The sequence below is a fragment of the Neofelis nebulosa genome, chromosome 8 (assembly GCF_028018385.1).
Source record: "Neofelis nebulosa isolate mNeoNeb1 chromosome 8, mNeoNeb1.pri, whole genome shotgun sequence".
Classification (NCBI taxonomy): domain Eukaryota; kingdom Metazoa; phylum Chordata; class Mammalia; order Carnivora; family Felidae; genus Neofelis; species Neofelis nebulosa.
This window is the reverse complement of record NC_080789.1, coordinates 19,804,475-19,829,896: the sequence shown is the minus strand read 5'-3', so window position 1 is coordinate 19,829,896 and position 25,422 is coordinate 19,804,475. Positions and strand designations below refer to the sequence as shown.

The 25,422-nt window shown below is 34.5% G+C and overlaps 1 protein-coding gene across 7 annotated transcripts in view; it reads right to left on the bottom strand.

Moving 5' to 3' along the window:
• WASHC3 (WASH complex subunit 3) overlaps positions 1-25,422 on the bottom strand; it is a 94,029-nt gene that overhangs the window by 64,009 nt on the left and 4,598 nt on the right. For 5 of the 7 annotated variants that reach the window (XR_009265405.1, XR_009265406.1, XM_058741610.1 and 2 more), the window contains exons 3-5: positions 22,668-22,733; positions 20,487-20,594; positions 16,630-16,740 (exon numbers count right to left, since the gene is read on the bottom strand). Coding sequence is in view for 5 of the 7 variants with exons in the window: in XM_058741610.1 (XP_058597593.1) it covers positions 16,630-16,740; positions 20,487-20,594; positions 22,668-22,733 (285 nt within the window). In the remaining 2 variants the exon portion in view is untranslated. The remainder of the gene's footprint in view (positions 1-16,629; positions 16,741-20,486; positions 20,595-22,667; positions 22,734-25,422) is intronic. The other 2 variants (XM_058741609.1, XM_058741613.1) reach the window with 2 other exon arrangements.

Genomic DNA, 25,422 nt, shown 5'->3' with positions numbered 1-25,422 from the left:
TTTCTACTCTGAAGTATAGTTATGTTAATGTTCTTTTCCTAATGGTCCAACTCCATTTGGATACATTATGCACAAAGGTCAAATAATTCAAGAACTCTCCTGGGACTATTTATACATCTTGCCTCACCAATACAAACACTAAGTAATGATAATGCTAATAGTGTACAAGTCACAAAAATACTAAGAACATATGAATCTTAAAATTCAGGATAAGAACATCAAAACTAAGAAAAGGATATGTCAGAAATAAATACAAATTTATTTGAAAAGGTAAGTGATTTGATGATAAATAAACATTTATTGAAAGCTCACTAACAAAGCTCTAAGGGAAGAAGATGCAATCAAGTCTCTTTGTCAATTCCTGCTCTTCACATCATTCCAAAAGATGAGGAAACGTTAATATGATGTGTTAAATTTGAGGACCTTGGTTATATCATTTTCAAAAGTAGAATCACTGTGCTTTAAAAGGTTGTACACATGGCTGGGACCCTCTCCGTCTTATCTCTTCATCCCATGTGGCAAAGGGGTAAGCTGAGTCAGGGACCACATGGGGAAAAAGCTCAATCACTTCTCCACTGGTGCTGCATACTCTTCCCTTCAGGCCTTCCATGTCACTAGCCAGTTGTGTGACATTCAATTTTGAACCCAAGATATAGAAGAGGCCCTTTAGGAGCACTGATAGTCCAGTCCAATTTCTCAGAGCTCTACCCTGAAGTTTCTGGCACCAACCCAATTAAGATTCCCCTGCTTTCTTTTGCAGTTGTCCCTTTTGTTTTCTAGTCTCAAAAGAGTAAATTTCTAGGGTTAGTGGTAGAATTCTGATATCACAATCCCATACCTTCAATGTTTAATAACACTATGGCAGCAGAGTGCTTTATGCTGAGAAAAGACATAATCAGTCCCTGCCCTCAGGGAGTAGTCTAATAGATGTATGTGTTAGGTAATCACAGTACAATCATGCAATTGATACAGAGGTTTCTAGAATGGGTAATGTTAGATCCAAGGAAAGGCAGACTGAGTTGAGGACAAGCAAAGGATTTGCTGAGGTGAGTCTTAAAGATGGGATAGAAGTTTTGATTAAAATGAAAAACAAAAAGACTTAGAAATATACACGATGTTTAAATAATCTATCTTATATAAGTTTTCTCAAACATATATTTTTAAGAACAAATATATACTTGTGTAGATAGGTCTCTCCCCAACAATGCTGATTATATTTTACATTTCACCTGATAAAATCTGCATTTAAATCTAGGCAAGTATATGTACAAATGTGAGAATCAAATGGATTATAAATTTAATATGAAAAGTCTTCAAATTTAATGACCATATATCTCTCACAAAAATGTTACAGATCTTGCCATATTAAATTCAGATCATTATTAACTACAATCCTCATTTTTAAAATCAGAAAATGTATTAACATTTAATTCTTGTTTACTTTTTGAAAAATGTCCAGAAAAGTTGGTTATAGAAGGAGTCATAAGTTGCCTTCTATAACCATAATTTCTTATTTCAGCAATGGAGGAGGAAAAGTCCAAGTTCTCTACAGCTTGCTAGGTTAAAGGAGGTTGGGAAAACAGGCTGTCTTTCAAATTTATAGGTTACCCAGAAGACTCTTTCTCCTGAGAGGCAGCAAAGGCAAGACTGTCATTTACAGGTCCTTGTATACATTCATCTTCATAACTGTTATGTTTAAATTATAAATTAGTAAAATGTAATCTACTAAGCAGTGGACATTTAAATGCATCCTAAATGTTAGAAAGATGAAAATAAATAACACCTTTGTAAAATTTCTTCAAAGCCATACTCCTTAAAGTAAAACTGTTCCATGGGACAATCTTTAATAAATTCTAAAAAGTAAAATATGGTAGGTTTGGAAGGCAAAGAATGTGGAAGATAAAACTTTGGGCCTCTTGTTAGCTTATGAAGTTTCAGGATAAATGAAAGGGAAAAAAAAAAGGCAGTTACTTGCTTAGGGCCATCCAATGTGAACAGACACTTACATTTGGAAGAAAAAAGGAGGAGTTTAGAATATTTCATAAAAATACACTAAAGTGCTAAGGAGAGATGTGAAAAAGAGCAGAATTTTATGTTATATTTCTTTAAAAATGCCTCTCTTTCTATTAACTATGGTTTGATGGTATAAGGTCTTGCTACAAACTCAACTACATGACTTATTTATTATACTTTAGCATAATCCATAGGACATCATCGGAAAGGTTATATAAATAAGTTACAAAGCCAAAAAAACAGAAGGGAGGAGAAATGTGGTTGAAAAAAAGATTTCCTAAAAGATAGCAAAAAAAGTGTGTATAAAGTGGAGATGAGGAGAGGCAGAGGGTAAGGAGTAATGGGGGAGGATAAGTTGGCAGAATTAGATAAGCTCCCTATTTTAACATTAGTTTTACGGACTTGGTTATAGTATAAAAATAATAGAAACCTAAATCTGTAAGCTCCATATTTTACCTTTCGTTTCTTAAAGCTGTTTACAGTGTAAGAATACTGATATTACCAAAATTTGGTGACTCTTTAGTCCTTTATGTATATGGATACAGATAAAAGAAAATACAAATAACTTATAATATCTTAGCCTAATAGAGACTTTTAACATTATCATCACCTTAATACAAATCTCATAAAGCTTGACACAACAATAATTTGGCCTGTGTTCCAAACGATGCATTCCAAAGGGATTTGCTGCTATGTTTCCAGTGATGTTGCTTAGAAAATTTGTTGTTTTGATATATTCTTCCTTAGGGGTTAAGGAACAGAGCTGGGTTTGTTAAACATCAAAAAGAAGTGTCCAATTTCTGATCTCCAAGAGACAAAGCTACTGGTGGTCTGAGGAGGACACGAGAGACCTCAAAACTGAAGTCTACTGAACTGTGGGATTATTTTTGGCAAGTGATAATGGCACTTAGTCCAACATAAGTAATGAAGAAGAGAGAAGGCAGCCATAAGTTTGATGTTCCAAAAAATCACGTCTGTATTTGCGTCACTGGAGAAAGTGTGTAAAGAAGCCACACTAATGAAATTATGATGGCAACACTAACAGTTACTAGTTTCTTATATCACAAAAACTGAAGGTTGCCAATATTTACATTTATGTATTGTGTTAATGAAAGACAAGTTACTAAATTCTTTTGTAAACCATGTTGAAATTTTCCTAAAGTTTTAGATTAGGAGAAAAAAAGGCCCTTACTCAATCTAAGAGATAAATGACCTTCCTTTTTCAAAGTATTTGTTCATAAAGTAACATAAAAATGCTCCTTATACTTTAGTTTTCCCTCTCAGTTTATAAGCTTGAATCACAACAATTCAGTTATAAAAGATGGAAAATATGAAGTTTTTTTCTCTACGTAGGTCAACAATTAAAAAAAAAAAGATCTGTTGAGTTGACAGGTGGATAGTACTTTTTTTATTTGCAGGGAGAGGGAATGTGTAGGAGTTGAAAAGATGCTACGGGTTGGAAAAAAGGTAACCAGTCCTCTAATCAGGTTGTTTATTTAAAACTAGCTTAGTGAAATGAACTCAACCATTTCTTTGTCTTCTGATTTTCAATAGTGCTATCTTAAAAATATCTACACTGCCTTTTCTGAAATATACTAAGTATGGTGCTATAATTAGAATACAATTTTCAGGTGAAATATTCTATATAATAGTAAATGTTTACCGAACAAACCCTAACACAAGAGCAAGCACATGCTCAATGATCTCCTTCTGGAAGTTTTCAGTGAAGGAATACAAGATTAATGTAAATAAACTCTTAATCACTGTAAAATGAATATGGCTGTCCAAAAAAAGGGGAAGCTTTATTCCTAATGACTTGCATAGATTTAGAAAATGCTAGACTCTGATATAACTCTAATACTGTTGCCACAAAGGGTTGTTGATTTGAACCTAAATATGTGGGGAAAAAAAGAGGTTCACATATCCTGACTAGTGCTATACACAGTGGTTTACAGTGGAGCGAAGAGGAAATTATGCCTTTTACAATGATTATCTCGAGAGAGAAGTTCACAGTGAGAATGTATTTCTCACTGAGTGCCCATGATATATCTTTAAAGATGAAGGAACAAATCACATGGTAAAATGGACAAAAATGACACTGGCCATGACTAGGGCCCCAGGAAATTGGTGAGGTAGTTATTATTACTTTATTCATAAAAAATAAATATGTTAGCAATTCCCCATGTGCCTTTTAGCTATGGGAACTAAAGTTAACTTAAATCCCTATCAAGAAAAACCTTTAAAGAAATTATTTCAAAAGGTGAAGGATCTATTGTTACGAGTCAGTTCAAAATACAGCTGCATCAATTTCCCCATGTGACCTATTTTCCCCCTGGATACTCTTGTAACATGATAAATATTAAGTGCAATGATCATGGTGCATTGTGTTTTCTTTGCATTTTGTAGGTACTCAAGTATTTGTTGATTTAAGAGTAATTTGGAGCATTATAATGCAAAAATTATATCTAAAATTTAAAGACTGACTTTGTAGACTAATTAATGCTAGAACTCCATTGTAGAATACCTCAGCTACATTATAGCTTTGCTATACCACATTTCACTCAAATGATACTTGTTCGTTGAAATAGGTATTCATTAAATTTTCCTAAATTTAATTACATTTCTACTTTCCAGGAATAAAAACTTAAAAAGAATTTCTCTAACAAATCATTTTGGAATTCACTACTTAAGAGTGTAATTAAGTTCAGATGGCCTTGTGTTCCGTTTTTGAAAACTTCACTTACTTATACTAACTTACTTATACTAACTTATATGTACTTAGTCAAAGAGATTTAAAGAATTATCTCCAAATACAGCAATAAAAGCTATAAAAATAGAATTCCTAGTAGTTAATTATAAAGATGATTCTACTGATTGAAATCACAAAATAGTCACTTTTGAATTAATTTTCCAATAGTGGTAATGTGAACTGGTGTGTTATAAGTCTCTCACTCAATGCCCCTGGGATCCACAGGTACCCATTTCGGGAGGTATGACCAGTATCAGCCATTCCACGTGGCTACAGAACCACAATGAAGGGCCCTGTATCTGTTATCAGTGTGTCATCAGCACATAGTCTAACCAACTAACCGAATAAAAGTCATTTGTGAACTTGGGCTAGGAAAACAACAAGGAAAGTTGGGATGCTGTCTTATATTATGAAAAACTGTGGCAAAATGTACTTATATCTAGAGACATTTTTAAAGATTACAGTATTAAGATGTAGATATCTTCAAGAAGAGAAATAAATATCATTATTTTCCCAACAAAATTTAGTATTTTGAAATCTACTTCTTTTTAAAACATACAGTTAACATAGTATCATTTTTTTCCAAACTATAAAACAATCCTTAGCAAAAAATTAACTTGCAAATGAAATATGTTATTGTATGTTACATTGCTGTGATCTATTCAAGATGAATTATCTTCCACACCAGGACTGTCTACCCCATTACGAATGTTTATGCTATCAGATCCTTGTCAAAAATGGTGCTAAAATGTCTTCCTCAACTTGATGGTCTATAAAACCTCTAAGATACTTCTCTCTCATGAGAGGTGAGCCTACTTCCTTATTATAGCTCATTTGCTTCTCTGGTCTTTTACTTTTTCTCCCACTGATTAACTGTAATCTTAGACAAATTTATAGTTAAAGCGAGAATCACAATATTTCTGAAAAGGGTAAGTAAGTAACTACTTAACTGACATCACTATTATTTCCTCCTTACTTTTTTGGAAAACTTTTTTGTGAGGAAAACTACTTTGGAAAACTTTTTTGTGAGGTCCCTTATTTCTGACAGAGGTGGTCAGTAGGAAAGAAGATAAAAGGGCACTGAAAAATCAAAGTTGGGTGACTAAAAAAATTACAGTTGGATTGGAGTAAAAGAACTATACCACACATGTCAGCAAGTATAAAAACTGTCATGTTAGTGTGTATCTTCAAAAGCTTAAGAACCTTAATAGTAGAGTACCGTTCTTCTTGTCACAATTTTTAAGTGAGTTGGAATGAAAGATATGAAATCAAAAGTTAAAAACGTTTTTCTGCTACATGCCCCTTGTTTTTTTGTTTTGGTTCCCATTTTATATATCATTTAAAGGTGATTCCTATGAAATTTAAAACTACCTTAAGCTTATCCTCTAAAAGTCCCCTCTATGTTTTTGTTTGGTTAACTCCTTTTTCTTTCTTTTGTGGAAGTGACATAGGGAGGTACGGTGTTACAGTGAATTTAAGGCAGATGAAATAAATTTTATTGGCATTCAACAAAATAAACAAATAAAGAATTGAATGTTTTGGCTTGAAAGGATTATTTCAGATAGGCCATCCTATATAAATTATTTTAATGATGATACCAATGACACACAAATATGACACAGGGAATAAATTCCTAAAGAAATATATTCTCTTCATACATACATTTATACTTAGGAAAAACTGACATGACAAAAATTTTTAATTATCTCATATATTATTAAAAAACAAAGAATTCAAGTGTACAGCAGCCAGAACTCCTCCTACAACTCTAAAGGAGACTAACATCTGTGTACACCAGCTTGTTGGTATGTGACTACTCTTCAAATACGACTGAGGATTCTAAATACTCTTGAAGTTCACAGTTCAAAATGCATTTTCTCCAGAGACTGTAAATACCATTAATGGTTAAACAACTAGTTCCTGGAAACAAATGATTTAAATCAACATTTTCTTGGCAACAGAATGCCTCAAAGGACAGCTACAATGAAAAATATGTGGTATCAGTAGTAAAATATTCTGAGCTATAGGTTTATGGCAAAGTGTTATTGGCAAAGAATATATGAGGAATAGATAAGGTACGTGCATATAGTATTACCAAATGGATATTGACAACCATCTTATTTAGTACCGACCCACTACATGTTTTTCCTCCGGTGTTCTAAGGAAGATGAGAAATCAGGAAAACAAATATATCAGGAAAAGCAAATTTAAAACCTGAACTTAGCAATATTATTATTTACCACTCTCTAACAAACACATACAAGAAAAGTAAAATAGCAAAGCACAAACAAAAGGGCAGGTACATCATTTACGAGCAATACTTCTCAACATTAAATGTGTACACAATATGACTGGCTCCAAACTCAAGGCAACCTGGGGAAGTTCAAAAGGCAGCCAAACATTGAAAAATCATAATTGATTCTGAAATCAATTCATTTGGAAATTATTGAAAAATTGGGTATTTTAATGAAAATCTACAATCTTATTGGGAAAGTGAAACACTTTCCAGTAAAATAGGCATGATAATTCTTCACACATGGTTTCCTTAGAGGCTAGTTCATTGACTTTAGCAGAGAATAAGTAATTTTTTTTCTTGGGCCAAAAATATAACAAAAAGTTACCTGTTTCTAGGCCTTCCAGATACTCAGGGTATGGGAAAGCATAGATAACACCTCAAGGGCTCTCAATTGGTGGCTAACTGTCACGGTTTTTGGCCTTTGGGGAAATCTTTATCCAACACTTTTTCCATCTGATATAAGATAGGATGGAGAGGAAGGAGGATAACCGTGGTTTCTTGAGTTCCACTGACCCCAATTCAAAGTTACCATTCTGCTAAGCTTTGCTTTTTTCTTTTAGTTGTAGTCCAATGTACCTGGCCGACCATTTAGTTGATGGGAAAGATGGAATATTTTCCCTTTTCAATTTGCAAAGTTGGTTAAATCATGTAATTAATTAAATGGGCAAATGTTCACTTGTATCTTTTCGTTATCCACATTTATATGTTTAGGAAATCAATTATTGCACATGCAGCTTTTATCTTCAATGAATAGTGTGATGCTGAAACACCACAGAAAGTTGCCCCCGGCACCCCAACCTTTATGTATTCAAAAAGTACTGACCTTGATATTGATTAGTCAACTTTAGGGAACAAAACACATGTTAATATAATACAGAGTCAGAAAACAATGAAAATATAAATATCATATAGTTAAAGTAAATCTGTACCAGTGCTTTCCACAACTCTGACTATATATGAACCAAAAGCTCCTCCTTTTTAAAAACATTTTTATGTGTATTTATTTTTGAGAGAGAGAGAATGTGAGTGGGGAGGGGCAGACAGAGAGAATCCGAAGGAGGCTCCACGCTGCCAGAGTAAAGCCTGATGTAGGGCTCAAATCCCTAAACTGCAAGATCATGATCCGAGCCAAAGTTGGATGCTCAACCAACTGAGCCACCCAGGGGCCCCAGCAGCTCCTTCTTCTGACTACACTGTTGATCAGTGCTGAGGAATCTACCCTGGAATTCTCTAGACCATGAGAAGTTATACTGAGGTCATACCCCAAACAAGGTTTGAAAGCCTTTAACTACTCTCACAAAGACTAGGCCTAATCTAAAGAGCACTCTAATCCATACTTTATTATTTTCCTATGTATAAGGTGCATAACTTCCTGATGAACATCTTTAATAATCAGTGGGAGATTCTTCATCCTTAGTTAATGGAAGTCACATTTCCCCAAGCCAACATCCACTGCTGGCAACAGATGCATCAGAACCACCCAAACCAAGGAGATTATTCAATTCACATTTTAAGCCAGCCAAAGAAAATAGAACTTTAAAAAAGTCCAAGTGTCCGAAGAGACTGTTTTGGCAAATATAGTTTGAAAAAATACAAGTCATTAGCTTAATGTGGAAGTCGGACTTTCCCAATGCACAATTTATTACTGGCAAAGGATTCACCAAGCTCTGCCAGTAGAAAGGGGAGAACCGTTGGAAAAGTGATCTATGTACACAATTCCAGTTAAGTTATAAAAGCAATATGTAATTTAGTAAAGGCTTGTGCTGCACTATTATGACAACAAACATTAAATCAGAATCAATTATCTGCCACATTTGGAACACAACAGTATTACTCACTGAAAAATCTTGTGTAAAATTTGCTGAAAAAGGAAAAAAAAATCAGAAAATGCAAAAAAATGCCAGCAGGTGTTCCAGGAACATTCATTAATAATGAGATTCAAATTTGGAGATCAATTAATAGATCATAAACATAGAGAGAACTTCAGATCTCATTTTATGTACGAGGGAACTGAAGCCTTGAGAGGTGATATGACCTGGACAAGGTCACTCAGGACTGCATGACAAAGCTAAGAAACTATACCATGTTGCACCCCAGAAGTAAAGATCTAGGTGTACTCCTAGTAATTCAAATTGTGTCACAGAAAAAGAAATACTTTCTGGAAATGTAACCATTATTATATCTCACAGAGGGTAATAATATGGGAGTGACAGAAAAAGGTATAGAGACCAAAAAGCAAGGTGCTGTTTATTTCTCTGTTGAACTGGTACTTGTGACACTTGAAAGATTCTGTTGGCTTCTGTTCAAAGAAGTTTATAATTATTAAGCAGTTTTAGTTGTCTAGTTTCTTAAACAGATTTGCAGGTATATGGCAAGTGAGGCAAGGCAAATTTAAAAGAAGTATATTCCAGGAGACTGCTAGGACCCAGGAAGAGGAAGTTTGCATGGCAGCTTAGAAAGAAAGCCAAAAACTCTGTAGTTCATCCTGATACCCAAGAAGCTTGAAAATTAAAAAAAAAGAAATCTTTATTTGTGACTTGTAGGATTTCTATGTCTTCTATCTGAAGTGAGTGATCACTACCTGGATAGTCATAAAATTCAAGCTTTTATACTAGTGAAGAGGCTTAAAGGATTTCAGAAATACTTGTCTCCTCCCTGTCTTAGAGAGAATGAAATGGTTCTAGACAATAATTCAGGAAGGAAGCAAGAGTACAGATTATAAGAGGGTTGAGGGCCTAGTAAGTGTTAAGACACTGAGTGGAAGAATGTTACACTTTGGAAAAGATAAGAAACAACCTAAATGGAATTACAGGTACAAGACTCTGCTTATGGAGCAGCAACTCATATATATATATAATGTTTATTTTTGAGAGAGGGAAAGAGGGGAGGGGAGGGGCAGAGAGGAGACAGAGGGAGATACAGAATCTGAAGCAGGTTCCAGGCTCTGAGCTGTCAGTGCAGAGCCTGATGCGGGGCTCAAACTCATGAACCGCGAGATCATGACCTGAGCCAAAGTCAGATGCTTAACTGACTGAGCCACCGAGGTGCCCTGCAACTCATATTTTTAAATGACAAAAATATCAAGGCAATTAAAAATGAAAGAAATCCTATTATTGTCCGTAAGAGGTTAGAGAGTTTGTGGCATTGTTAATTCCCTTTTGAGGATGCAGAAATGATTATTGAAGGATTTTAGGAGTAGATTTTTATACTGCTGGTATATAATGATTTTTTTTTCAGAAAGACAGGTATTTTTGAGACCATGTTACCTTCCCTTTTGTTAATACAAACAATTCCCTACATTTCAGATGGCAGGCTTCTAAAATTCAGCCTTGACAACATGTAGCAATATGCATGACGGATGACAAACTACTCAGGATAATACAAGTAGCCGAAGTACAATTCATTTGATGGATTACGTGGATATTGGTCTTTCTCGACATTAATAACTAAAACTAAATTTTTAGTAGTGGGCAAACAAGAGAAACCTTACTCACCCTCTGAGGTTGAGGAAAATTGGGCATTTTAATAAAAATCTACAATTTTGGTAGAAAAGCGAAAGGCAATTTCTAATGAAGCTACCCTCTCAAATTAGCTGGGATTAGGCTCCTCCTTGTAGGAAGTGGTCAGATTCAGTTTTCTTTCTATCTAGTCCCTCTGAATCCTGTTTGTTCTCAATCACAGTCAAGGAACTAAACCACCAAAGCAAAATAATTGATTAGAAGACTAAACAGAAAGCAGGAAGGCAATTTACTGTCCTGAAGTATAGAGATACAAAGCTATGTAGATTCTTCCCACATCAATGACAAAAACTGAAGGATTCAATGGTACAGATTATAATGGGCCTCCAATGATTCTTTTCCACTGCTGTGAGGCATTTTTTTCTAAAGCAAGGTGGTATTGTCATCTGTTCTTTCAGTTAAAGTTACAGTTTTGTAAGAATATGGATATAGGAAGCACAACTAGGTATGCAGATGCTGTTGAAGAACCATATTTTAGGTAATGAATTATGGCATTAAGATGATTATACTCCTGGGAAAGTATAAGCATTCAGAAGAACCGAAAGATTATGCTTAACAAGACCCACATAGGTATGATCAAGGGGCTTTAAACTGAAATCAAAGTATAAAAATAATCTTCACTTAAAACTGAAAGACTATGGGTAACAATAATATGACAGGAGAAAAAATAGAGTGGAAGACCTAGCAGGTAATTATTAAAGAGGAGAAATATAAACAAAGAGAAAACAAATCCAATAGCACCCTTCCTCTCAAAAAGTGTGTGTTTACAGACAGCAAACCTGCAAATCAAAATAAGTAAATCTCAGGGATTGTTAACACTTAATAGAAAGGAATTCATGAATGGGAGCTGCCATTTGAAAGGAATATATTAGAATGTTTTACAACAGACGTGGAAGATACCTATAAATCAATATATATACACATATATGGAGATTCTTAAACGTGGGATAAAGGATCCCCCCACCCCCAGCAGCCAAGTGAGGCTAAAAGAAGGCAATAGTTGTATTATAAAAAGGAGTTTGATCACCTGACCTGATGGAGGATTTAGATCAGGCTTTCATAAAATATGTTGCAAACAAGTACAAGCATAAGATACAGCCTTGGGGCGCCTGGGTGGCTCAGTCGGTCAAGCATCCGACTTCAGCTCACGTCATGATCTCATGGTTTGTGAGTTTGAGCCCTGCATCAGGCTCTGTGCTGACAGCTCAGAGCCTGGAGACTGCTTCAGAGTCTGTGTCTCCCTCTCTCTCTGCCCCTTCCCCGCTCATTCATTCTCTCTCCCTCTCTCTCTCTCTCTCAAATAAATAAAACATTAAAATTTTAATAAAATAATTAAAAAAAAATAAGATACAGGCTTCATGGGGGACATTAGCTATCCAAATGTACCGGCAGCTTAATCTTCCTCAAATCAGAGTATCTGATAAGCTCCTATCACCTTGCTGAAAACTTCATCCTCCAACAGATAAAGGATATAATGAAAGGAAGTGATTTAGCTATTTCATACATGAATTTAAACAAAAAGCCAGAACTGAATTATGATGCAGAAGTGACAGGAACTCTGATAGTGACTGTGCCAAGGAAAGACAATCCAGAGCACTATCAAACATGTAACTACATTTGTGGTTGGATATTTTGACAGTCACTCATGATATTCTTAGGAAACAGGAAAAATGGTAGATTTATGTATGGCTTAATGAGAATAATCCAAAGAATGATTTGTAGATTCATGCAACCTTGAGGGAAACCTCTAGTTGCTATATTCTTGATCTGGTCCTATAAAACGTTTAAAATCAGTAACTTGCAGAAATGGGAATGCATCTATATGTGTCCAGATGACACAAAGCTGGAAAGGAGAGTTAATATGCAGGATAAAATAGTACATACAATGAATATTGAGTGCCTTCCTGGATAAAGTGTTAAAGTGAATAGAAAGATGAGTCAAGATACAGTAGTTCCTCTCATGGTTCCTTTTCAACAGGGGCAATAAAAATATGTATAAAAACAACAAGATATGGAGTGATAAATCCCATAAAAAAATTAAGTGGTTGGACAGATCACTGAAGGGAGATATTACCTCTAGCTTTATGTGTTGGTGGGTTCAGAAGGAACATGTCAGATTACTAGAATTAGGACATGTAGTAATCAAGAGAAGGGGAATCTAGAATCAGAGGTGGAAAAGCATGGAGCTAATATTGAGAAGGGTTTGTGGTTTTGTCTGCAGAATGAAATGCAGGATAGGGAGAAGGAAACAAAAGTTGGGTAATAAGATTCTGGGATTCAGGTTGGCACAATAAACTGAAAACAATAAAATTAAATTTAACTTGGATGAACTTGCAGTTTTAGGAAGGCAGTGTAAAGATGTTGCTCCCCTCTTCTTGAGAATTACCCCCAAATAATTAGGCAAAAAGAAATAAAACACAAATACTAATTTTAATGGCTAAGAGGCATATATGAACCATAATGCATGAAAATTAAAAGCAGATAAAAGAGTGATTGATGACTTAGCATGTCAAAGGAAGGCCAAGTCTATGTGCCTGAAGAGGGGATACCACAAAGTAGCACTTCCAGAACTTTGGAAATGTTTAGGAATTAGAAGCACCCGTACCAAAGCAAAAGAGAGGCGAAGGACTGAAATCAGGAAAATTGGGGCAAAAACAGGATAAGTCTGAAGCAGAAGAAATTGAGCCCCTACTCATACTCAGTGACGCCAAGTAAAAGGCTGAAGCTAAGTGCCAAGCAATGCTACAGAATTAGTTAAGAACAAAAACAAAAACTCACAATATATTATTTCTTAAATGTTTTCAAATAAATTTTAAATTTATTTATTTAAATTTATTTTGTCTCTCAAAATATTTTAATTGATGTTGTACATAGTGTAAAATATTTTTTGGGGCGCCTGGGTGGCGCAGTCGGTTAAGCGTCCGACTTCAGCCAGGTCACGATCTCGCAGTCCGTGAGTTCGAGCCCCGCGTCAGGCTCTGGGCCGATGGCTCGGAGCCTGGAGCCTGCTTCCGATTCTGTGTCTCCCTCTCTCTCTGCCCCTCCCCCGTTCATGCTCTGTCTCTCTCTGTCCCAAAAATAAATAAAAAACGTTGAAAAAAAAAAAATTTAAAAAAAAAATAAAAAAATAAAAAAAAATAAAATAAAATATTTTTTAAATAGCTCTTAATCAGAGGAGCTATTTTCAAAATACATATATGCTCTAGCTCCAAGTCCCAAGTTTAGAGATTATTTTTTATATGATGGGAATCAGTAACATGTTTTGACAATGTTTCATGTCTGAAAACCACTGAGCTGGGGTAAAAAAGAAATCTATCACCAAACCTGTCAAAAGGTAAAATGACATAGAGGAAAATGTAGGCATTTTCATTCATATGTAAACACTATATGCCAGGTATCATTCTAGGAACTGAGAGTAGTGCAATACGCAAAACATTCTCTACCCTCATGGAGTTTATATTTTAGTGACAGAAGAGACACAAAGTATGTAAAATACTGGCCAGTTATATGAAGAAAAAAGAAAAGAAAAAACAGCAGGGAAGGGTAAAAGGAATGGGGCCAGAGAGAAGGTAATACTTGAGTAAAAATCTGAAAAAAGTGGAGTAGTGAAACTATCAAGAAACCTGCAGAAAAGTGTTTCCAGCAGAATAGCTGATGTAAAAGGCCTAAGACAGGAGACTGTATATTTATTTAAGGAACATCTGGCTGGAGCAGAGTAAGTGAAGATATGAGATCAAAAGAGTAATAGGGGAGCTAAATTGTATAGGATCTCATAGGTTTGTGAAGGACTTTGGCTTTTTATTCCTAGAGAGATAGTAAGCCATAAGATTAGATAAATGAATATTTAAAGACTCACTTACAGGGGTGCCTGGGTGGCTCAGTTGTTTAAGTGGTTAAGTGTCTGACTCTTGGTTTTGGCTCAGGTCATGATCATGGTTTGTGAGTTTGAGCCTCGTGTCGGGCTCTTCACTGGAGAGCCTGCCTGGGAATTCTCTCTCTTCCTCTCTCTCTGTCCCTCCCCCACATGCACACGTGTGTGTGTGTGTGTGTGTGTGTGTGTGTGTGTGCGCGTGCGCGCACACACGCACGCACACACACGCGATCTCTCTCTCTCAAAATAAATAAACTTAAAAAAAAAAGTCATTTACACACACGTGATATATATGCTTCTGAAAAGCAATGAAATTTGTCGAAGTAATTAATAACAAAAATAAAAATGTCAAGGGATTTCTGAGAACCTTCGCTGGCTAACTGTAGACAATTCCTAATAATAGCACCTTAAAGTGAGTATTTAATAAATAATTGTGGAATAAATGGACAGTGAATTTATATTGAAAAGGAAAATATGAGTTTTTGAACTTCTTATAAAATCAGAAGCAATGTAACAACAATATAAAAATTATCCTAACATGTAGTTTTTTATCAAAGATTTCAAGGCATTCTTATAGGTATCATCAAATGGTTGTTCCTATTTCATAGTTTGTATGTGTTAGGTAAGAAAAGAGGCTAAATAAAAAGCCTTCCAGAGTCATCTTGAAAGTTTTCCTCTTCTGTTTGAAAGAGTAAAACACAGTTTTTCACAGTCCATACTTTAAGCTTAGCAGAGCTTTACTGGGTTCTAGCTTTATAAATATATTTATCAGGGGCGCCTGGGTGGCTCAGTCAGTTAAGCGTCTGACTTCGGCTCAAGTCATGATTTCACGTTTTGTGGGTTCAAGCCGTGTAGGGCTCTGTCCTGACAGCTTGGAGCCTGGGGCCTGCTTGGGATTCTTTGCCTCCTTCTCTTTGCTAGTTCATTACTGCTCCCCTGCTCACACTATGTGTGTCTCTCTCAAAAATAAATGTTAAAAAAATTTTTTAAAATTATTTATCATAATTCACACTCAAAACTAGCCCTACTTTATTCTGATTAAAGAACTTTATATATTTGCATCTCAAAGTCTGGTTTATTTTTTTCTAAAGTCTAGACCAGGGTTTTTGGCTGCCAATGAAGAATTTTGAACGTGATAAATCCACTTCTTCTGACAGCCAGGAAAAGCGAATATACTTTCTTCTCCCCAATGTCACTTCTGTTACTTCTAAATGAACAATCTACTCTTTCTGATGTCAGACAGTATTTGTTTTTAAATTATTTTGGTAATAAATAATGTCATGGATATCAAAAACAAAACTGGTCTTTAATATTATGACCTCTTTTGCTTGATAGAATTTTATAAATATGATATTTTTTTAATTAACAGAAAAATGATGAAGAGCTAGCTCCTTCAACCACTGCAATAGGACTTTCCACAAAAATGAAATCAACTTCTGCTGGTACAGACAACTGTAGATATTTTTTGGTATCATACCATGTAATGATTTCTCAGAAAAAAACATGAATTCTGAAGTCATATGATAGTAGAAGCTCTACCGTGAATAGCCAAGAGATTTAGGCTCTTTTTTTTTTTTTTTTTTTAATTTATTTTTGGGACAGAGAGAGACAGAGCATGAACGGGGGAGGGGCAGAGAGAGAGAGAGACACAGAATCGGAAACAGGTTCCAGGCTCCGAGCCATCAGCCCAGCGCCTGACGCGGGGCTCGAACTCACGGACCGCGACATCGTGACCTGGCTGAAGTCGGACGCTTAACCGACTGCGCCACCCAGGCGCCCCTTTAGGCTCTTTTCTATGACCAAGCCATTGACAAATGAAATTCAGAATAAAAATAAACTGCACTAGCATACAGGAATCAAGCTAAAGCCATATGATTTAAAAAAGAGTCCACTTTCATTCCTTTGATACATCCAAGATTTGCTATAACTTTATGTAAAGCAAAACAATTTACATAAATCTATATCCAACTACGTTAATTTGAAGTGTGAGATCAATTTTAACTAGAAAGATTTGACCTCTGTTTACTCTTTTATCAGGGCATTAGTTAGACATAGGAAAGAAGAGTAGAAAACGTGGTCACTCGGTTTAGCAGTTTTCTCAGAAAAAGTAACAACAAAACCTCTAGGGTTAAGAATTTCAAATGAGGCTGCTAGACAGAGAAGACAGACCAAATTAGCTTACCACTTGAACCATTTTGAGATATCTGGCATATCTTGGGTCCTTGGCTACAGTTAAGATATTTTCTGGTGTTACTTCACTTTCCTGTGGTCCAGAGTCTTGTAAACTGTTCTGCTGTAGAGAGTATTGCGTGTAAATCTTTAGACAATTCACAAAAGGGGTCCATTATGTTACTTAAAAAGGGATGTTTCTTCTTATAAATCTAAAGCAATCAATATAAAAAAATCATATTTCTAAATTTAAATACCAATAATTTAATTATGGGATATATGTTTCCAAATATTTACAAATAATTAAATATGATTTCAGAGGAAGTTCCACTTAATATCAACACTATATTGTTCCTTAAAAAATGCAAATATATTCATAGCATTAAAAAATATTAGAATTCTGCTTTAGCTGTCCCCAGAGTATAGATATAGAACATGAATTATAGATGGACATATTATTTTAACAAAACTTCTAAAAAAGCTAATAAAACTATTTGATTTGCCAGTTATTCAACACTAGCAGACAGTGAATTGATTTTGTAGGTATCCACCATCTATAGAATTGAATTCCTCATTTATTCAGTAATCTTATTATAAGTGGATATAGTCTATTCTTTTAACATCTTAGAAAGCAATACCTAGAGAATTTGTGGAAGAGTAGCCCATTTCTATGGTAAAATTATCTAGTTCTATATATTTCAGGTACTGATGGAACTATTAATGTTAATACTACTTACAATAAAGAATATAGGGGAACAGTCTTTTTATATAAAAATGCTTTTATCATATAGGCAGTTCTCACTTTGCGTGGTACTGTGTTAAGTGAAAATTGTCCATTTTAGAATCCTGTCTTCACTGAAGTGCAAAGATAGGTCTGTCTGTACACAGTTCTAGATTTTTCTATCAACTTGAACATTTGTTATGTTTATTTTTGTGAATTCTCACTCATTATCTATATATTAGCTTTACAAGGTAGTTCCTGAACAGAATGAAATCAATTGTATGCCTACATATCTATGCTGAAATGTAGATAAATCAAGAAATATCTTTAAATGTTCATAGTTTTTAGAATATGAATGTGAATTATATATTAAGTTTTCCTCAGATCATTCAAATATAAATTAAACCTGTTGAAAATTCTAAAGCAAACAAAAACATCCCAAATCCCTTAGGTTTCTCCTGTTATATGGTACTGAGTAGATATATGTATTATTCATCTTTAAAATTCATAAATACAAAAAGTCCAAAACCCTTAATTAAATAAAAAATTCAAACATGACCCAAGTATGTTTTTGAAAAACATTATGGACAATAAACTCATACAACAGCACAATGGAACAAATGATAATTACACATGGGACCAATGAATTTCAAAACTCAGCTGTTAACTATGCGTAATAACCAAGATCTCAACAAGGTTTAATTATGTCAGCTCTTACACCTTTACTATTTAAATATCCATTAAATCCTCTATCATATCTCTCAACTGCCCTTCATTTTATTCTCAATCTGCACAATTGGATGTTCTATTGTGAGTAATGATAAGATCTGAACCATGAAATTAAAGTTGCAGAAAAATCAGTATGCAAACCTTAGGTCTTTGACTCATATAGATTAGAGACTGAAATGAATGAATGGGTAAGAAATTGCATTGTTATCCTTTATCAGATAAATTGACTGTAAAGGCAGTGGAAATTGTGTTAAGCAGTACTTAAGTACATTTCAAAACATTTTACATAAAACATAGCAATAACAATGAAGAAATAAGAAGTTGATTTAAATATTATGAACATGCTGAATAGGTATTTTATTAAACTAATCAACATGCAACTTTGCTACAGTTTTTAAAACTCAGAAAGCCCAAAGAACTTCATAAATTCTCCAAATGAATTAATATATGGTTTTTTAAATAAAATTGTCAAAATGTATCAAATCATTCTGAATTTTAGAAAATTTAGCTGTGATTACTTGTAATCAATTTTTTGAGACCTTAAATAGGCAGGATCAACACAACTGCAAAAGTTTTAAAGTACATATTGTAGATAGCATTCATAACACCTGGAAAAATATTCAAAATTAGACAGATACCACTTAAAAATTTTACAGAAACATATGACAGCTAGTATCCAACAAAGAATAACTACTAGGTAAAGTGAAAACATTTTCTTAATAATTTTTATATATGCCTTATTTTAGAAAAAGCATGGTCCATATTTAATTGAAAGGGCCTCGTAAAGTTAAACTCCTCTAACATATCTGGATTCCTTCTTGTATATTATACATATTCCAATGGTCATCATAGTGAAATTTACTATATAAACTAAATGGATGTTAAATTTTCTAATATCTAATTGTTAAGTAAATGGTCATCTAATTCATTCTCCAAATATGGGCTATAACTAAATTTATGCCTCCTCCCACAGCCTCGTACCATATGTGTTCAGTATATTTAATGAATTCAACACAGGTGCTGGAGACAGTGTAGTCTAGCAGATAAGAGCTAGGACTCTTGGCACGAGATTGCCCGCACTGAAATTCCAGCTTTTGCACTTATTTTCTGACCCTTGGCAAGTTACTTAACCTCTGTGTACCTCATTTCACTCATCTGTAAAGTAGAAGTGTAAAGTGAAGTTATTTACTTCATAGGGCTATTGTGAGAATTAAATGAGTTAATTTCTGAAAAGCGCTCAGAAGCACACCCGGTGGGTACACAGTACGTACCCTCCACGTGTTAGTCATTATCATCACAGCCAAAGTAATCATAACCTAAAAAATATCCTGTGAAAAGTATCTCCACATACAAATGCAGAATCCCACATAGATAAGAAGTCTATTTGTTCAGTATCACTAGACAGATCACCATTTTGGTGATTATTTTATTTTGAATTTTAATACCCCACTGAGATACACTAGAGATCGTCTGTTCTGCAGCAATGAGAATTTTTATTCCTTGAAATAAAAAGTAATATAAAATTGAAACGTATACAGAGCATAAAAGAACATTAAGACATAAGAACCAAATGCAAAGTGTGGACCTTACTAGGATGCTGATTTGAACAAATCAACTCCAAACCCACACTTTTTAGATACGTGGTATCTATAGATCAGTATCTTTCAAATTTTGAGAGAGACTACAAATCCTCTGGGGATCTTATTATGCTACAGATTCTGATTCAACGGGTCTGGGATGGAGCCTGAGAGTCCGTGTTGCTAAGTCCCCCAGGTGATGCCCATGCTGCTGGTGCCGGGAGCATACCTGGAGTAACAAGGGGTTAGATGGTACTTGGGAATTACTGTTAATTATACTGTGTATGATAAAGACATTGTGGTTATACAAGAAAATGCCAGAACTTTCCAGAGATGCTCAAGGAGTTACACAGTGGTGAAATGGTATGATGCCCAGGATTCACTTTAGCAAGTGACAAAAAAGATAGATGAAGCAAATGTAACAAAATCTTTACTGGAGAATCAGGGTGGGTAATGGACATTTAAGTATTCACTGTACTATTGTATTATTGGGTGTGTTTGAAAGGTTTTATAATAAAACATCTTAAAAGTACAATTATTATAATAATGTAGGAAAAATGTCCACAATGAACTTGAAGAATATTATTATGCTCGAGATTTTTTCTAGTCCTATAAATAGTTTCTCTTTCATAGGCAAGGAAAATATTAACTTCAGGGAGACCTTCAAAATAAGAATAAAACAGCTCACTTCTTTTCAAACCTCATTTTCAATCTTAAGGGGTTTAAAATCTTACTATTCAAAGTTTTACATCTTCATTTAACTTCTTCCTTCAAACCTGCTGCTAGGTTTATCTGGTTTAACCAAGACAAACTGCTCGTGTTTCCTGGAACTCAAATACTTACCTGTGATTTCTCTGCAGTGGTTTCAGAATGTGATTCATTTGTGATACCAGTGGCACTTACAGTAGAAACTTCAAATGTAACATCATCTAGGCCTGGGATAGATGACAACTGAGAAAAGAAAATTAATGTTGGTATATGAGGATAAGATTAGCCGCTTAAACACCGTAAATTTCTAGGTGTATGTGTTTTTTTTTTTTTTTTTTAACGTTTATTTTTTTTGAGACAGAGAGAGACAGAGCATGAACAGGGGAGGGGCAGAGAGAGAGGGAGACACAGAATCTGAAACAGGCTCCAGGCTCTGAGCTGTCAGCACAGAGCCTGACGCGGGGCTCGAATTCACGGACCGTGAGATCATGACCTGAGCTGAAGTCGGACGCTTAACCGACCAAGCCACCCAGGCGCCCCTAGGTGTATGTGTTTTAAATAGCAATCTTAAGTTTTTAAAACTATAGAAATAAGGTTTGTAAAATCTCATCTTTGGTGTCTGAAATTCTCCATGCCATTAACTATTTAAAAGTGAAAGTCATGCACAAGTAAAATATTTATGAATAATTTATCATTAATCTAACTTAGCTTATAGCCCTTCTTTTCCTGGGAATTATTTTTAAAAAATGTAAGGGATCCTAGTGCAAGGAATAAAAAGCAAGGGCTTTGGAGTCAGATTGTGTAGGTTTAAGTCATGCTATGGGACCTTCTGTAAATCTCCCTAGACCTCAATTTTCTCCCCTGTAAAGTAGGGATAAGAAAACTTACCTCACAAAGTTATTGTAAAAAGATTTTTATTAAACATGCTTTGTAACAACAAAACAACACACACACACACACACACACACACACACACACACACAAAAACAATCACACAAAAAAAGTCCTTTGCAGCACATTTTAAATTTGAATGATCTGGGAAATGACAAAACTCTTGTCATCACATTTTAATGACTGACAGCCCTTTTTTTTCTTTCTTTAAGCATTTATCACCAAATGTTACTAAAATGTGTTATTTTTCATATACAAAAGGTAGGTATGTTGTCAGTGGTTATATATTTCAGGCTGGATCTGCAAGATCCACGCCAACCCACTTTTCTGATTTCTTTCTGATATCAGTGATAGATATTTGTCAGATGTTTGGCTGACTTTAGGGATTAATTTTATGGTTATGGAAATAATTAAGGTTATGGAAATGATTAAAGTTAACTTATCTACATAGTAACTTAACTTGTGACCATGGATTCTAACTCAAGAATTGCCCAAACATTAAAATTAGACACATACTCATAATGAAGAATAATGAAAAAAACCAATGGTAATAAGGTCTGAAACAGCAATATTCACTGAGAACTGCTGACTGATGACAATACTTAGCATAGTGGTTATGGCCCAAATAGTTATAAGTAGGTATGGCTGTTAGGAGAGTACCTTGAACATGGTCAAGGCCAGGTATCCTAAATTTTCCAAGCTACAGAAACGTGCTGAGAGAAATATAGTGGCTGAAGTCCACAAGATGTAGAAAGTACGACCTAGACATTCTAATCCTTATGCTAAAGATGTCAGCCATTTTACTTCCTCATAAATATTCAATAAGCGTTTTTTCAGATCAATTTTTTTTGAAAAAGGACAAAGTCACAAAAATATACTCATGTCTCCAGTATTTTATAATCAGGGAAAACACAAAACCTGCACATTTTCAAATCAAAACACTCTATTTTTGTTAGTTCTATTGTGTAATTTCTGACCTCAAAACTGGTATTCTTCATTAGCATTCAATATATTTGAATACAGAAAAGTGATATTTTCTCCAAATTTTGCTCTGGAGACATGTGAACTTTTATTAATTTGTACTGTGTTATCAAATGATTACTATTGAGATAATTATGAATTTTCCATCAAATGAACTATATACAACCAGCCCAATTTGTTAACATGTTATTCACATGCTGTTGACTAGAATAATGAAAGAAATTTCAATTCATGTGTATATTTAAACAGACTCAGGTAATGGTTCATAATAAGTATCATTTCCTTTGCAATTATAATGAATTAAAAACAAACACAAAACACTGTACCACCTCATGGATGCAGGAGCTAAATTGAATTCATTCCCAATTTAATTAAAGTTAAGTATGACTGAGAATGTTGGTATATGCAGAAAATTTATATTATAAATTATTCAGAAATACAAACCTTTGCATCTAAAATATTTAGAGTTGTTTCAATTTGCTGGATACGAAGAGAAAGGTCTGCCAGTTTCTGGAAAAGAAAGATCAGAATAAAAGAACAAAGTCTGACTGAAATGAGCTGTTAACAAGGGTTAACAAAGGGCAGATTTGAAAAAAACAAACCCGCGATGGTTTAAATATTAGTCATTTTCTAATATACTACACTTTTACTTACATGAGTAGGAATGGGAGCTCAAGTAAGTATTTTTGTAACCTCCATTAGCATGCTTCACGGCTACTTTATAAAATTATATTCACAGATAAGCAAAAGTTATATTTTCAGCCTTATCAAACTCATCAGAGCCATATTCAATCATTGGAATCAGAAGGTAAACTTCTTCCAGGACAGAGTTTTTTGTTTACTGCTATATCCCTCATGTCCAGAGCAGTACTTGATACTTAACAGGAGTCTAATAATTATTTGTTGATGAATGAAGGAATTCTTCATAGAAAAGAAGAATAAAAATTAGCCCAAGACAGCTTGGAACAAGATCTGCCTTTATAAGTTACTTAAACACTTAAGTATATATAATTAGTCCCAAATTTAAATTTTTTAAGTTTGAAAATTAAAAGAAGATGAAATTAAAAGATGAGCAGTTCATGTTGGAAAGAAGTAAAACAAAGAGAAAAAATTAGAGTACTAAAAAGCAAAAGGAATCAACCTACCATCAAAATCCAGGATAAAAACAGAACCAAACGCTTACCATGCTCTAGTTATTCTGTAGAATTAAATTACCCGTGTGTGTATATACACTATACATAGCCACACAAGTAAAAGTAACACCATAAAATATGATCCATAAGAGCATTTATTTAAAACTCCCGAATCCTAAACATTATTATATTCAGTGACCTAGTCCAAGGCCGTTGGCCCATTGACAGTTGGCAGATGTGCAGCATCCTGACTTCTTTCTGGGTTATTATCAAGATCCTGACTAACTCCCAAGCAGAATTTTAACACTACAAGCAATGGTCATTTTGCCCACATTTAGAGGGGAAAAAAAACTGCAATGCAGTCACAATGTAGTTAGAGCTTCACAAGACATTTTTAAGACGAGCATCCTGGTATCTACAAAGCTACAATTTTTTATTCTATAATAATTTTTTATTTTATAATGTTTAGTTCCAACATTAGAATCTAGTTTTAATGGCACTCAAAGCTTTCATTTCTTTTAACTTTGATTTCTAGCATTTGTTCATATAAGTCTTTAATGTAAATACAAATACTGGTTTACAAAACATATGAATGAATTCTCCAAATTATAAGTGTTTTCCTGGAAATCATGAAAATTACATTTTATGCAGATTTCATCAGTATTTTATAGAGAAGCTTGTAACTGCAGAAATCCTACAACAAATTAATTTGTAAAGTGAGATAATTTCTAGCTTATTTATAAATACATGCATTGGTTTGATTAAAGTGAATACAGAAAAAGATGAATTAAAAATTGTTTAGATATATAAATGCACTTAAAAATTTTTTTTTAATGTTTATTTATTTTTGAGAGAGACAGACACAGACTGTGAGCAGGGGAGGGGTAGAGAGAGAGAGAGACACAGAATCTGAAGCAGGCTCCAGGCTCTGAGTGTCCGCACAGAGCCCGATGTGGGGTTCGAACTCACGAACCGCAAGATCATGACCTGAGCTGAAGTTGGATGCTTAACCAACTGAACCACCCAGATGCCCCCATATAAATGTACTTTTAAGCAATAATCACCAGCATTGTAAAGGCCCCAGCATCCACCTTATATGCTACACCGTATATGCAATGTATTATTTGAAATCTCACACCAGGGGCGCCTGGGTAGCTCAGTCGATTGAGCTTCAGACTTCGGCTCAGGTCATGATCTCAAGGTCAGTGAGTTCGAGCCCCAAGTCGGGCTCTGTGCTGACAGCTCAGAGCCTGGAGCCTGCTTCGGATTCTGTGTCTCCCTCTCCCTGACCCTCCCCCGTTCATGCTGTCTCTCTCTGTCTCAAAAATAAAAAAACATTAAAAAAAAATTTGAAATCTCACACCAAATGCATAAAGTAGGAACGATTATCATGCCAATTTTAAAGAACAGAAAACTGAGTTTTCATACAAGTAAAAGCATCTGAACTTAAACACTCCAAATCGAGATACAAAGATAGTAACTATCTTTCAAAGAAAGAATTTTTACATTGTTTGAAAGAATCATACATTGTTAGAACATGATGCCATAGACTCTAGGTGATGATAATGTGTCAGTGTACATTGTAACAAATGTACAACACTGATGGGAATGTTGATAACGGGGGAAGTTGTGGTTGGTGAACTCTGGGAGGCAAGGAGCACATGGGAACTCAATGCTTTCTGCTTAGTTTTGCCGTAAACCTAAAACTTTTCTTAAAAAAAAAAAAAAAAAAAATATATATATATATATATAATTAAAAATATGCACACCAAGATGGAAAATTCCCAGGCACTGCATAGACCGAAATTTTGTTATTCAAAGCTAGTAAGTAATCAATCCATTTCTCACAAAAACTAAGATGCTACTGTGCTTTAAAAAAAAAAAAGGTATCAAATTATTCTGATCTAATTTCTAAAATAGATGTTATTTATCTGGAATTATTTTTTTAATTTTTTTAATGTTTATTTTTGAGAGAGAGAGAGAGAGAGAGAGAAAACATGCTAGCAAGCGTGAGCGGGGGAGGGTCAGAGAGAGACAGATACACAGAATCTGCAGCAGGCTCCAGG